Below are 14318 nucleotides of genomic sequence, written 5' to 3'. Positions count from 1 at the left end.
AGGAAGGAAGGAAGGAAGGAAGGAAGGAAGGAAGGAAGGAAGGAAAGAGGGTGTCACGAAAAGGTGCATTTGCATCCAGAAAGGAGGATCCACAGCTGGAGTAAGCAAGCCTCCTTCTCAGAGCTTTAGAAGGGAGAAAGCAGGCCTCCCTCTTGAAGTTGGAGAAAGGAGAATGTAGGTCACCTTCTTAGAGCTGGAGAAGGGAGAAAACAGGCCTCCTCGGAGAAAGGGGAAAGCAGGCCTCCCTCTCAGAGATGGAGAAGGTGGAATGTAGGCCTCCCTCTCGGAATTGTAGAAAATAGGTCTCTTTCTCAGAGCTGGAGAAGGGAGAAAGCAGGCCTCCTCAGCTACAGAAGGGAAGATGAAAGGCTCATTCTCAGAGCTGGAGAAGGGAGAAACCAAGCTTCTTTCTCGGAGCTGGAGAAGTGAGGAAGCAGGCCTCTTCAACTGGAGAAAGGAAACCTCAGAGCTGGAGAAGTGAGGAAGCAGGCCTCCTTCTCAGAGCTGGAGAAGGGAGAAAGCAGGCCTCCTCAGCTACAGAAGGGAGGATGAAAGGCTCATTCTCGGAGCTGGAGAAGTGAGGAAGCAGGCCTCTTCAACTGGAGAAAGGAAGCCTCAGAGCTGGAGAAGTGGGGAAGCAGGCCTCCTTCTCAGAGCTGGAGAAGAAAGCCAGCCTCCTCAGAGCTGGAGAAGGGAGAAAGCAGGCCTCCTTCTCAGAGTTATAGAAGAGAAAATGTAGGCCTCCTTCCCAGAACTGGAGAAGGGAGAAAGCAGACCTCCTTCTCAGAGCTGGAGAAAGGAAAATGTTCACATACTGTATTTCTTCGATTCTAAGACCCATATGAACATCTCTAAAAATACGATTTTTTTGGTTGGTGATGATGTCTTAGAATCTGAGAAATACGGTAGTTGCAGATGTCGACATTGTGAAGCAAGGGACAGGGCAAAAGAAGGAAACAGAAACTGGAGGCACTGGCCATGACGGAAATGCATATGGCAGCTTTGCAAGGCAAGGACTGGGGTCCAAGTGGTGAGGATTTCCGATAAATGTGGGCGTCAGGGAGCCAATTTTTTAAAAAGGGAAGAGACTCCATGGAAGTGGTTCTTCTCTTCTGTGGTTTGGGAGAAAAAGAGGAACGGTGGGGTTCCGGCCATTACCTCAGCCCATTGACGATGTCCTTCGTTTTCCCGAAATAGATCTCGTTCAGCGTACTCCTGATTTTATTCTCCATGTCCTACAAAGGGGAGAAAGAGAGGAGATTAGGGGTCTGCTCCAAAGACCAAAAGGTTTAAACCGTTTATTGATAAAAGAGAGCAAAGTCTGAATAAAAAGTAGTAAAAAAGGCAAACATTCAAATGCAAAGGCAGTCAGTCAAAAAAGCTATAATCCAGAGGTAAAAGCAATTTGCAGAATATAGTCCCAATTCTCTGATATAGGGAATTAGTCCTCAAAACAAGGCAACATGAACTTCAGCATAAAATCCAACACAGAGATTCCAGGCATGAACGTAAACAAAAATCCTCAGACAAGGCAGGATATGTGCTTTCAGAAATCAATGTTGCTTCATCTGAAATCTCTCTCTGTTTCTCCTGTATATACCCATGTTTACAAGCCAAAAAGGCATTTCTCTGCCCTTGAATTCCCATACATTTGCCAGCTATCCTAAGCAAGCATCTGGGACGAACCTTTAATCTTAACCTTGTATCTCTATCTAAGGGAGACTCCTCTGAGTCACTGCCCGAAACACCTGGAACTTGTTGATGTTTGAACCCTTATCATTAGTTTCTGTTTCCTCACTATCCTGAGGCCTCCCTGACAATTCACCATTTCCAACATCAGAGCCTTCGAGATTTCTCTCTTCGGCATTGCTTTGGTCAGCCTGCAAAACCCCAAACCCCCTTCATCATCGGACTGAAACACAACAGTGATCATGAAAGGATTCAGAAGACAAGAGGTCAATGCCATGAAAAGGCCGACCCAAGGACATCTGGAGAAGCCTTTGTTGCATCTGAAGGAGTGTAAAGAAACCCCTCATTCCAATGTTTCATGAAACGCCCGCTGGTTGCAAATATTATACGAATGTAGGATAATAATAATAACAATAATAATTTTATTTTCCCCAGAGGAGACCACAGAAGCGTGAAGGAATGAAACAGAAACATCCTGCACATCATAGGCCAGAAGAGGGCAGTATTCATCCATCAAATGGAAACCGGCCTAAGAACAGAGCGAGTTGTCGAAGCCGGGCTGTCTGGCCATGTTCCAGAAGCATTTTCTCCTGACATTTTGCCCACACCTATGGCAAGCATCCTCAGAGGTTGGGAGGTCTGTTGGAAACGAGGCAAGTGGGACTCTTGCCACACCCTGGACTCTCCACAGATATATATTAACCTTCCTTGCCTAGTTTATCCATGCCTCACAACCTCTGAGGATGCCTGCCATAGATGTGGGCGAAACGTCAGGAGAGAATGCTTCTGGAACATGGCCACACAGCCCGAAAGACATACAACAACCCTGTGATCCCGGCCATGAAAGCCTTCGACAACACATTATAGGTTTCGCAGGACAATTGGGATTGTTAGCATCAGGATAGAAAGAGGCCTACCTCTACCAAACGCCCGATGTTGGCTATGTGTGGGGAAGAGTCGCTCACCGTCTCGTCTTTCTCCATCTGCAAAGAGGAAAAGAGAGACGAGGTTAGGAGGAGAATGCCGACTATGACGGGTAAATGAAGAACACACCTTTCTTTGCCTGTTGAGTTTGAAAAGAAAATAATAATAATAATGATCCGAAAATACATCACACAGTCCTAGACACTTGGGACTTGTGATTTTGTGAAACGAAATCCAGCATATCTATCTTGTTTGCTGTGTCATACAACATCGTTGTGTCAATAATAATGCTGTAGGAAAATTGCACAGACAGACTACAAACAGAGGCACAACTATGTGGCCCAAATGATTCATTGGAACTTATGCCTCAAGTACCACCTCCCAGCAGCAAAGAACTGGTGGGATCATAAACCTGCAAAAGTCTTGGAAAATGAGCACGCAAAGATACTGTGGGACTTCCGAATCCAGACTGACAAAGTTCTGGAACACAACACACCAGACATCACAGTTGTGGAAAAGAACAAGGTTTGGATCATTGATGTCGCCATCCCAGGTGACAGTCGCATTGACGAAAAGCAACAGGAAAAACTCAGCCGCTATCAGGACCTCAAGATTGAACTGCAAGACTATGGTAGAAACCAGTGCACGTGGTCCCGGTGGTGATGGGCACACTGGGTGCCGTGCCAAAAGATCTCAGCCGGCATTTGGAAACAATAGACAACTCTTCTCTCCTAAGGACCTTTGCTGAAAATGACACGACAGCGGTCACTAAATATCCAAAGTGAAGTCACGTAGAAGGCGGATTGGGATTATTTTCTGTGGCTCCAGAAACTCAGACATAAAGCAAGAGATTCAAATAATAAGAAAAGAGATGCCATCTGCCAGGAGGGCTTTGATGGTGTCTTCCTACCACAATGGGGTTGGACTGGATGGCCTTTGGGGGTCCCTTCCGACTCTTGGATCCCATGATCTCCCCCTAAACCAATGATGGGCAAGCTTTTGCACTTGGTGTGTCAAAATTCACCAAAAAAACCCTTGGGTGGTGTATCACTTTGAGAAAAAAAATATGTAAAAAAATTGCAATATGTATAGTTTAAATAACAAAAATATATAATTGTAATATAGAACTGTATTTAAGAAATCAAAAACTATTCACTACTCTTATTTCCATGTACAACAATCTATGGTTTCAACGCTGATTTCTCTCTATTCTAGTTTCAATGTAGCCATGAATAATGAATAATATAATAGTAATAATATGATAATCTACAATAATAATAGAATAATAATAGAATGATATTATACACACACACACACACACACACACACACACACACACACACACACACACACATATATATATATATATATATATATATATATATATATAAAGGTTTTCCCCTGATGTTAAGTTCAGTCGTGACTGACTCTGTGTGTTGGTGCTCATCTCCATTTCTAAGCCAAAGAGCCGGCGTTGTCCGTAGACACCTCCAAGGTCATGTGGCTATGAATGCACGGAGCGCCAATGTTACCTTCCCGCCGGAGCGGTACCTATTGATCTACTCACATTGGCATGTTTTCGAACTGCTAGGTTGGCAGGAGCTGGGGCTAACAGCGGGTGCTCATTCCGTTACCGGGATTTGAACCTGGGACCTTTCGGTCTGCAAGTTCAGCAGCTCAGCGCTTTAACACACTTCGCCACCAAAGGCCCCATATATATATATATATATATATATATATATATATATATATATATAATGCAACTAGCTGTGCCCGGCCACATGTTGCTGTAGCGTTGTCTGGTGGTGTTGGTGAGAAATGTTGAGGTAGTGGTGGTATTGAATGTGTGTTGTATGGTTGTCTTTATGTTTAGTATGCATTTGGTTGTTTGTGTACTGTGAAAGTGGTGACGATAGAGGGGGTCTATGTGTGGAGCTTAGCCCACTAACTGGCAGCAATTGGATAAAAGCAATTATTGCTCTCCCTCTAATTAGGACTTTATTTTTCTTTTCTTTTTGTTGTATCAACCTGGAGCAGTGGATGATGGGTTGTGTTGTCAAATTTCGAGGTTGGGGGGCCTGTAGTTTTGTAGTTTTGTCCGGTGCCGTGATTCCATTACCCTTTTATATATACAGATTAGCTGTGCCCGGCCACGCGTTGCTGTGGCTAGGACTTTGTTTTTCTTTCCTTTTTGTTGTATGAACGTAGAGGCGTGGATGAGAGGTTGTGCTGTTAAGTTTCGAGGTTGTGGGGCGTTTAGTTTAGTTGTTTTGTCCGGTGCCGTGATTCCATTACCCATATATATATATATATATATATATATATATATATATATATATATAGACTAGCTGTGCCCGGCCACGCGTTGCTGTGGCTAGGACTTTATTTTTCTTTTCTTTTTGTTGTATGAACATAGAGGCGTGGATGAGAGGTTGTGCTGCTAATTTTCGAGGTTGTGGGGCGTTTAGTTTAGTTGTTTTGTCCGGTGCCGTGATTCCATTACCCTTTTATATATATAGATTAGCTGTGCCCGGCCACGCATTGCTGTGGCTAGGACTTAGTTTTTCTTTTCTTTTTGTTGTATGAACGTAGAGGCGTGGATGAGAGGTTGTGCTGTCAATTTTCGAGGTTGTGGGGTGTTTAGTTTAATTGTTTTGTTCGGTGCCGTGATTCCATTACCCTTTTATATATATAGATGTGCATAAAACAACAAAACCAATGCACCAAATCACACCAAATTTGGCCACAAAAGGCATAGTCATCCAATCAATCTGCATACAGCAGCGTGTCAGCAAAAATGGCTAGGCGTGTCAGTGCTGACACGCGTGTCACAGGTTGGCCATCCCTGCCCTAAACCCTCTTTGCTGTCTGTCAAAGAGTTGCTTCTGTGGAGCTTGGCAGTGCGTGTGATTCGATCAGGGCCTGGAAGGCAAGGTGCCAGCCCCAATTAGCCGGTCATTTGGAGCAGACAAAAGGGAATTGGCGCCCCACTCTCCCCACTCTCGCTCCCCTTGCCCCACCTTCTGCCTCCGCACCTGGGCACCCCTCCGCCGGAGATGGAGACAAAGCAAATATGTTGACGTTCCTGCCAAACAATACAAGGAGGGGAGGAAAGAAAATGCCAAAAATGCCCCGGGCGGCCCAGATGTTGTGTTCGTTTGGGGAAGGACAAACCCAGCCGTCCTCCCGGGATGGTTCCTCTGAAAAGGAGCCCTTTGACGCCCACAAAGAATCCCATTTCAGTCCAGACGCAGGAGAGGCATCCCCGCATACCCTTCCAGCTGATCACCGACTTCGCACAACTATCGGGTTTTCTCAAGCAAAGGAGGACGGAGAAATCTTTCACCCAGAAAGATTGAGACTCGTCTCAGTTCCAAAGACACAGAGGCATTCGGAGGGGTTTTTCTCTGGATCACGGAGCTTCACTCTTGAATCCCCCGCTGTTTTGTGGCATTTCCCCATCTGCTCCCCTTATTGTGTGGAATTCCCCAGACCCAGCCATCCGTCTCGTGGGAGAAAGACGCGAGCCATCATTCTTACTTTCAGCAAAGCCTTCTTTCTGGGCCAAAAGCTCAAGCACCGAAAGCGAAGCTTTCCTGAAAAGGAAAGAGAGGAATCCTCCACACAACCCAACACAACTCCCCACATTTTGTATCACAATCAGAACTAATTCCTGTTGCGTCTGAAGAGGAAGTTCCGTATATACGCGAGTATATACTTGGCAGCAGGACCCAGGACAGCTAGTATATATCTATATATATAAAAGAGTGATGGCATCAGGGCAGCGGACAAAACAACAAAACTACAGGGCCCCCAACCTTGAAATTTTACAACACAACCCATCATCCACGGCTCTAGGTTGATACAACAAAAAGAAAAATAAAGTCCTAATTAGAGGGAGAGGAATAATTGTTTTTATCCAATTGCTGCCAGTTAGAAGGCTAAGCTCCGCCCACTTGGTCTCCTAGCAACCCACTCAGCCCAAGGGACAGGCAGAGTTAGGCCTCACTTAGGCCTTTTCCACACTGCCTATAAAATACAGATTATAGATTTTAACTGGATTACAGTATATGGCAGTGTAGACTCAAGGCCCTTCTACACAGCAATATAACCCATTTATAATCTTATATTATCTGCTTTGAACTGGATTATCTTGAGTCCACACTGCCATATAATCCACTTCAGTGTGCATTTTATACAGCTGTGTAGAAGGGGCCTCATATAATCCAGTTCTAAGCAGATAATATAAGATTATAAATATAAGATGTAATAATTACTGTGGTATAATAATACAGAACAATATAATCTCTAAAATCAGGACAGTAAATAAAGAACAACACTCTGAAAGCATAAGCCACAGCAACGCATGGCCAGGCAAAGCTAGTGTGTATATATATATGTAATGTGCATAATTCCCATGGAGTAAACAACAAAACCACTGGACCAAATCACACCAAATTTGGCCACAAAAGACATAGTCATCCAATCAATCTGCATGTGGCAGCCTGTCAGCAAAAATGGCTAAGCGTGTCAGTGCTGACACGCGTGTCATAGGTTGGCCATCACTGCTCTAAGGGATGTGTCCTGGAGGTGAGGAAGGAAGGAAGTCAGAATTCCCTGAAAACGGGCCAGAGAAGGGAAAGGAAAAGGCGAGGCAAGGTGCGTCCAGGACAGTTTTCCTTGGCAAAGATGGGACTGTCTCCTTTCCACTTTGCAGCCTGGAGAAGATATCCACACTAGTCACTGAAACTGGAAATGGACTCCGTCTCTTTGTCTAGCTCTGGTCCTGTTTCTGATGAAGCCAAACAATTCCCACTGGGAAGCAAACCGGCCCTTTCTGTGGCCGGAGCATCTGGCATTCGGGGCAAAGCCGCCTGCGAAGGAAGGGGCCCCACGCGGCCACGGCTGCCCCCAAGGCCCCTCTTTGTCCCGCTTGAATCCGTCACGCTCCGGCCCCCGCTTTTGTCTGCCCTGCACCCCCAGCCTTAGCCAATTTCATGGGAGACGGCCGCGAGGACTGTGGGAACGCATTCCAGCACCAAACTGGGAGCCTTTCTCAGAGCAGCAAAGCCAAAGGCCCGAGAGCCAAGAAAAGAAAAATAAAGTCCTAATTAGAGGGAAAGGAATAATTGTTTTTATCCAATTGCTGCCAGTTACAGGGCTAATCTCTGCCCACTTGGTCTCCTAGCAACCAACTCAGCCGAGGGGACAGGCAGACTTAGGCCTCTCTTAGGCCTCTTCCACAGATTATCTAATTTGTTTTTATCCAATTGCTGCCGCTCCATGCAGTCATCCCACATGACCTTGGAGGAGTCTACGGACAACGCCGGCTCTTTGGCTTAGAAATGGAGATGAGCACCAACCCCCAGAGTCAGACACGACTGGACTTAATGTCTGGGGAAAACCTTTACCCTTGACCTTAACTACCACCAATTCCTCAATACTTTATTTCCATACCACCAGACTTCGCCACAGCAACGCGTGGCCGGGCACAGCTAGTGATTTTATATATGTATGTGTGTGTATGTGTAATGTGCGTAATTCCCATGGAGTAAACAACAAAACCACTGGACCAAATCACACCAAATTTGGCTGCAAAAGACATTAGTCATCCAGTCAATCTGCATGCGGATTGTATAGTAATAATATGATAATATACTACAATAATAATAGAATAATAGTAGAAATATATATAATTCCCATGGAGTAAACAACAAAACCACTGGAGCAAATCACACCAAATTTGGCTGCAAAAGACATTAGTCATCCAATCAATCTGCATGCGGATTGTATAGTAATAATATGATAATATACTACAATAATAATAGAATAATAGTAGAAATATATATAATTCCCATGGAGTAAACAACAAAACCACTGGAGCAAATCACACCAAATTTGGCCACAAAAGACATAAGTCATCCAATCAATCTGCATGCGGATTGTATAGTAATAATATGATAATATACTACAATAATAATGTAATAATAGTAGAAATATATATAATTCCCATGGAGTAAACAACAAAACCACTGGACCAAATCACACCAAATTTGGCTGCAAAAGACATTAGTCATCCAATCAATCTGCATGCGGATTGTATAGTAATAATATGATAATATACTACAATAATAATAGAATAATAGTAGAAATATATATAATTCCCATGGAGTAAACAACAAAACCACTGGAGCAAATCACACCAAATTTGGCCACAAAAGACATAAGTCATCCAATCAATCTGCATGCGGATTGTATAGTAATAATATGATAATATACTACAATAATAATAGAATAATAGTAGAAATATATATAATTCCCATGGAGTAAACAACAAAACCACTGGACCAAATCACACCAAATTTGGCTGCAAAAGACATTAGTCATCCAATCAATCTGCATGCGGATTGTATAGTAATAATATGATAATATACTACAATAATAATAGAATAATAGTAGAAATATATATAATTCCCATGGAGTAAACAACAAAACCACTGGACCAAATCACACCAAATTTGGCTGCAAAAGACATTAGTCATCCAATCAATCTGCATGCGGCAGCGTGTCAGCAAAAATGGCTAGGCGTGTCAGTGCTGACACGCGTGTCATAGGTTGGCCATCACTGGTTTGGGCGAAGCCTAAATGGTTCTATAAAGGAGCCCCGGTGGCGAAGTGTGTTAAAGCGCTGAGCTGCTGAACCCCGGAGTGGAGTGAGCGCCCACTATTAGCTCCAGCTTCTGCCAACCTAGCAGTTCGAAAACATGCCAATGTGAGTAGATCAATAGGTATCACTCTGGTGGGAAGGTAACATTGGCGCTCCATGCCGTCATGCCAGTGGCCACATGACCTTGGAGGTGTCTATGGACAATGCCGGCTCTTTGGCTTAGAAATGGAGATGAGCACCAACCCCCAGAGTCAGTCAGGGGAAACCTTTACCTAAATGCTCTACCATAGAACTGGGTTTGGAAATGGTCGAATGCCCCCGGTCTCGTACCTGTCTGGTGAGGCTGCCGCCGAGGTTCATGGTGCCGGAGCCGGTTTTGTTTGTCTGCAGCCACAGCATCACCGTGGAGGTCAGCTTGTAATGCGCTGTGCGGCCGCTGGACTTCTCCTGGGGGAAGGGACAGAGTCAGGGACCATCACGGTCAGTTTCTAGCAGCATTCCCATCCCTCCCAGCAAGCCCTGTCTTCCAGTATCTCCCACTGACATGGGTCCCAATGGGGAGAAAGGTTTACAAGCCAATGCTGTAAGTCCCAGTGGATGAAAGGAGCCAATATCCCCCAAGGAATAACTGCCACTCCGGGTCCAGAGTGGAGTAATTATGTGTAATTATGACAATATAATCTATCTACAGTAGAGTCTCACTAATCCAAGCCTCTGGATAATCCAAGCCATTTTTGTAGTCAATGTTTCCAATATATCGTGATATTTTGGTGCTAAATTCATAAATATAGTAATTACAACATAACATTACTGCGTATTGAACTACTTTTTCTGTCAAATTTGTTGTATAACATGATGTTTTGATGCTTAATTTGTAAAATCATAACCTAATTTGATGTTTAATAGGCTTTTCCTTGATCAGTTCTTATAATCCAAGATATTCGCTTATCCAAGCTTCTGCCGGCCCGTTTAGCTTGGATTAGTGAGACTCTACTGTATATATATATATATATGAAATTTTGGCCTGGGACAAAACAACAAAACTACACATCCCAGAAACACTAAACTTGGCAGCACTACCCCTCATCCATGCCTCTAGGTTGATACAACAAAAAGAAAAGAAAAATAAAGTCCTAATTAGAGGGAGAGGAATAATTGTTTTTATCCAATTGCTGCCAGTTAGAAGGCTAACCCTTTGTCCTGATGTCTTGCTCCTGGGCTGCAAGGATCAGGCCTTCTGTCTCCTTCTTCAGGGTCCCATTCGTGAGCCAGAGCCAGGTCTTCTATTATTATTATTATTATTATTATTATTATTAATTGCCTTTGTCCTGATGTCTTGCTCCTGGGCTGCAAGGATCAGGCCTTCTGTCTCCTTCTTCAGGGTCCCATTCGTGAGCCAGAGTCAGGTCTTCTATTATTATTATTATTATTATTATTATTATTATTATTATTATTATTAATTGCCTTTGTCCTGATGTCTTGCTCCTGGGCTGCAAGGATCAGGCCTTCTGTCTCCTTCTTCAGGGTCCCATTCGTGAGCCAGAGCCAGGTCTTCTCCTTATTATTATTATTATTATTATTATTATTATTAATTGCCTTTGTCCTGATGTCTTGCTCCTGGGCTGCAAGGCTCAGGCCTTCTGTCTCCTCCTTCAGGGTCCCATTCGTGAGCCAGAGCCAGGTCTTCTATTATTATTATTATTATTATTATTATTATTATTAATGGCCTTTGTCCTGATGTCTTGCTCCTGGGCTGCAAGGCTCAGGCCTTCTGTCTCCTTCTTCAGGGTCCCATTCGTGAGCCAGAGCCAGGTCTTCTATTATTATTATTATTATTATTATTATTATTATTATTAATGGCCTTTGTCCTGATGTCTTGCTCCTGGGCTGCAAGGCTCAGGCCTTCTGTCTCCTTCTTCAGGGTCCCATTCGTGAGCCAGAGCCAGGTCTTCTATTATTATTATTATTATTATTATTATTATTATTATTAATGGCCTTTGTCCTGATGTCTTGCTCCTGGGCTGCAAGGCTCAGGCCTTCTGTCTCCTCCTTCAGGGTCCCATTCGTGAGCCAGAGCCAGGTCTTCTATTATTATTATTATTATTATTATTATTATTATTATTATTATTAATTGCCTTTGTCCTGATGTCTTGCTCCTGGGCTGCAAGGATCAGGCCTTCTGTCTCCTCCTTCAGGGTCCCATTCGTGAGCCAGAGCCAGGTCTTCTATTATTATTATTATTATTATTATTATTATTATTATTATTATTATTATTAATTGCCTTTGTCCTGATGTCTTGCTCCTGGGCTGCAAGGATCAGGCCTTCTGTCTCCTTCTTCAGGGTCCCATTCGTGAGCCAGAGCCAAGTCTTCTATTATTATTATTATTATTATTATTATTATTATTAATGGCCTTTGTCCTGATGTCTTGCTCCTGGGCTGCAAGGATCAGGCCTTCTGTCTCCTTCTTCAGGGTCCCATTCGTGAGCCAGAGCCAGGTCTTCTATTATTATTATTATTATTATTATTATTATTATTATTATTATTATTATTAATTGCCTTTGTCCTGATGTCTTGCTCCTGGGCTGCAAGGATCAGGCCTTCTGTCTCCTTCTTCAGGGTCCCATTCGTGAGCCAGAGCCAAGTCTTCTATTATTATTATTATTATTATTATTATTATTATTATTAATGGCCTTTGTCCTGATGTCTTGCTCCTGGGCTGCAAGGATCAGGCCTTCTGTCTCCTTCTTCAGGGTCCCATTCGTGAGCCAGAGCCAGGTCTTCTATTATTATTATTATTATTATTATTATTATTATTATTATTATTATTAATGGCCTTTGTCCTGATGTCTTGCTCCTGGGCTGCAAGGATCAGGCCTTCTGTCTCCTTCTTCAGGGTCCCATTCGTGAGCCAGAGCCAAGTCTTCTATTATTATTATTATTATTATTATTATTATTATTATTATTATTATTATTAATTGCCTTTGTCCTGATGTCTTGCTCCTGGGCTGCAAGGCTCAGGCCTTCTGTCTCCTCCTTCAGGGTCCCATTCGTGAGCCAGAGCCAGGTCTTCTATTATTATTATTATTATTATTATTATTATTATTATTATTATTATTAATGGCCTTTGTCCTGATGTCTTGCTCCTGGGCTGCAAGGATCAGGCCTTCTGTCTCCTTCTTCAGGGTCCCATTCGTGAGCCAGAGCCAGGTCTTCTATTATTATTATTATTATTATTATTATTATTATTATTATTATTATTAATTGCCTTTGTCCTGATGTCTTGCTCCTGGGCTGCAAGGCTCAGGCCTTCTGTCTCCTCCTTCAGGGTCCCATTCGTGAGCCAGAGCCAGGTCTTCTATTATTATTATTATTATTATTATTATTATTATTATTATTATTAATTGCCTTTGTCCTGATGTCTTGCTCCTGGGCTGCAAGGATCAGGCCTTCTGTCTCCTTCTTCAGGGTCCCATTCGTGAGCCAGAGCCAGGTCTTCTATTATTATTATTATTATTATTATTATTATTATTATTATTATTAATTGCCTTTGTCCTGATGTCTTGCTCCTGGGCTGCAAGGATCAGGCCTTCTGTCTCCTTCTTCAGGGTCCCATTCGTGAGCCAGAGCCAGGTCTTCTATTATTATTATTATTATTATTATTATTATTATTATTATTATTAATTGCCTTTGTCCTGATGTCTTGCTCCTGGGCTGCAAGGATCAGGCCTTCTGTCTCCTTCTTCAGGGTCCCATTCGTGAGCCAGAGCCAGGTCTTCTATTATTATTATTATTATTATTATTATTATTATTAATTGCCTTTGTCCTGATGTCTTGCTCCTGGGCTGCAAGGATCAGGCCTTCTGTCTCCTTCTTCAGGGTCCCATTCGTGAGCCAGAGCCAGGTCTTCTATTATTATTATTATTATTATTATTATTATTATTATTATTATTAATTGCCTTTGTCCTGATGTCTTGCTCCTGGGCTGCAAGGATCAGGCCTTCTGTCTCCTTCTTCAGGGTCCCATTCGTGAGCCAGAGCCAGGTCTTCTATTATTATTATTATTATTATTATTATTATTATTATTAATTGCCTTTGTCCTGATGTCTTGCTCCTGGGCTGCAAGGATCAGGCCTTCTGTCTCCTTCTTCAGGGTCCCATTCGTGAGCCAGAGCCAGGTCTTCTATTATTATTATTATTATTATTATTATTATTATTATTATTAATTGCCTTTGTCCTGATGTCTTGCTCCTGGGCTGCAAGGATCAGGCCTTCTGTCTCCTTCTTCAGGGTCCCATTCGTGAGCCAGAGCCAGGTCTTCTATTATTATTATTATTATTATTATTATTATTATTATTATTATTATTAATTGCCTTTGTCCTGATGTCTTGCTCCTGGGCTGCAAGGATCAGGCCTTCTGTCTCCTTCTTCAGGGTCCCATTCGTGAGCCAGAGCCAGGTCTTCTATTATTATTATTATTATTATTATTATTATTATTATTATTAATTGCCTTTGTCCTGATGTCTTGCTCCTGGGCTGCAAGGATCAGGCCTTCTGTCTCCTTCTTCAGGGTCCCATTCGTGAGCCAGAGCCAGGTCTTCTATTATTATTATTATTATTATTATTATTATTATTATTATTATTAATTGCCTTTGTCCTGATGTCTTGCTCCTGGGCTGCAAGGATCAGGCCTTCTGTCTCCTTCTTCAGGGTCCCATTCGTGAGCCAGAGCCAGGTCTTCTATTATTATTATTATTATTATTATTATTATTATTATTATTATTATTAATTGCCTTTGTCCTGATGTCTTGCTCCTGGGCTGCAAGGATCAGGCCTTCTGTCTCCTTCTTCAGGGTCCCATTCGTGAGCCAGAGCCAGGTCTTCTATTATTATTATTATTATTATTATTATTATTATTATTATTATTAATTGCCTTTGTCCTGATGTCTTGCTCCTGGGCTGCAAGGATCAGGCCTTCTGTCTCCTTCTTCAGGGTCCCATTCGTGAGCCAGAGCCAGGTCTTCTATTATTATTATTAT

The 14318-nt window shown here is 42.7% G+C and overlaps 1 protein-coding gene across 2 annotated transcripts in view; it reads right to left on the bottom strand.

Annotated features, from left to right (window-relative positions):
* capzb (capping actin protein of muscle Z-line subunit beta) overlaps window positions 1-14318 on the bottom strand; it is a 92430-nt gene that overhangs the window by 3964 nt on the left and 74148 nt on the right. For both annotated transcript variants that reach the window (XM_062965586.1, XM_062965587.1), the window contains exons 6-8: window positions 9611-9727; window positions 2607-2672; window positions 1159-1235 (exon numbers count right to left, since the gene is read on the bottom strand). In XM_062965586.1, coding sequence (XP_062821656.1) covers window positions 1159-1235; window positions 2607-2672; window positions 9611-9727 — 260 coding nt within the window. The remainder of the gene's footprint in view (window positions 1-1158; window positions 1236-2606; window positions 2673-9610; window positions 9728-14318) is intronic.

This window comes from Anolis carolinensis, unplaced genomic scaffold (assembly GCF_035594765.1).
Source record: "Anolis carolinensis isolate JA03-04 unplaced genomic scaffold, rAnoCar3.1.pri scaffold_15, whole genome shotgun sequence".
Taxonomy (NCBI): Eukaryota; Metazoa; Chordata; class Lepidosauria; order Squamata; family Dactyloidae; genus Anolis; species Anolis carolinensis.
The sequence above is the reverse complement of the archived record's forward strand: the minus strand, read 5'-3'. Positions and strand labels throughout refer to the sequence as shown.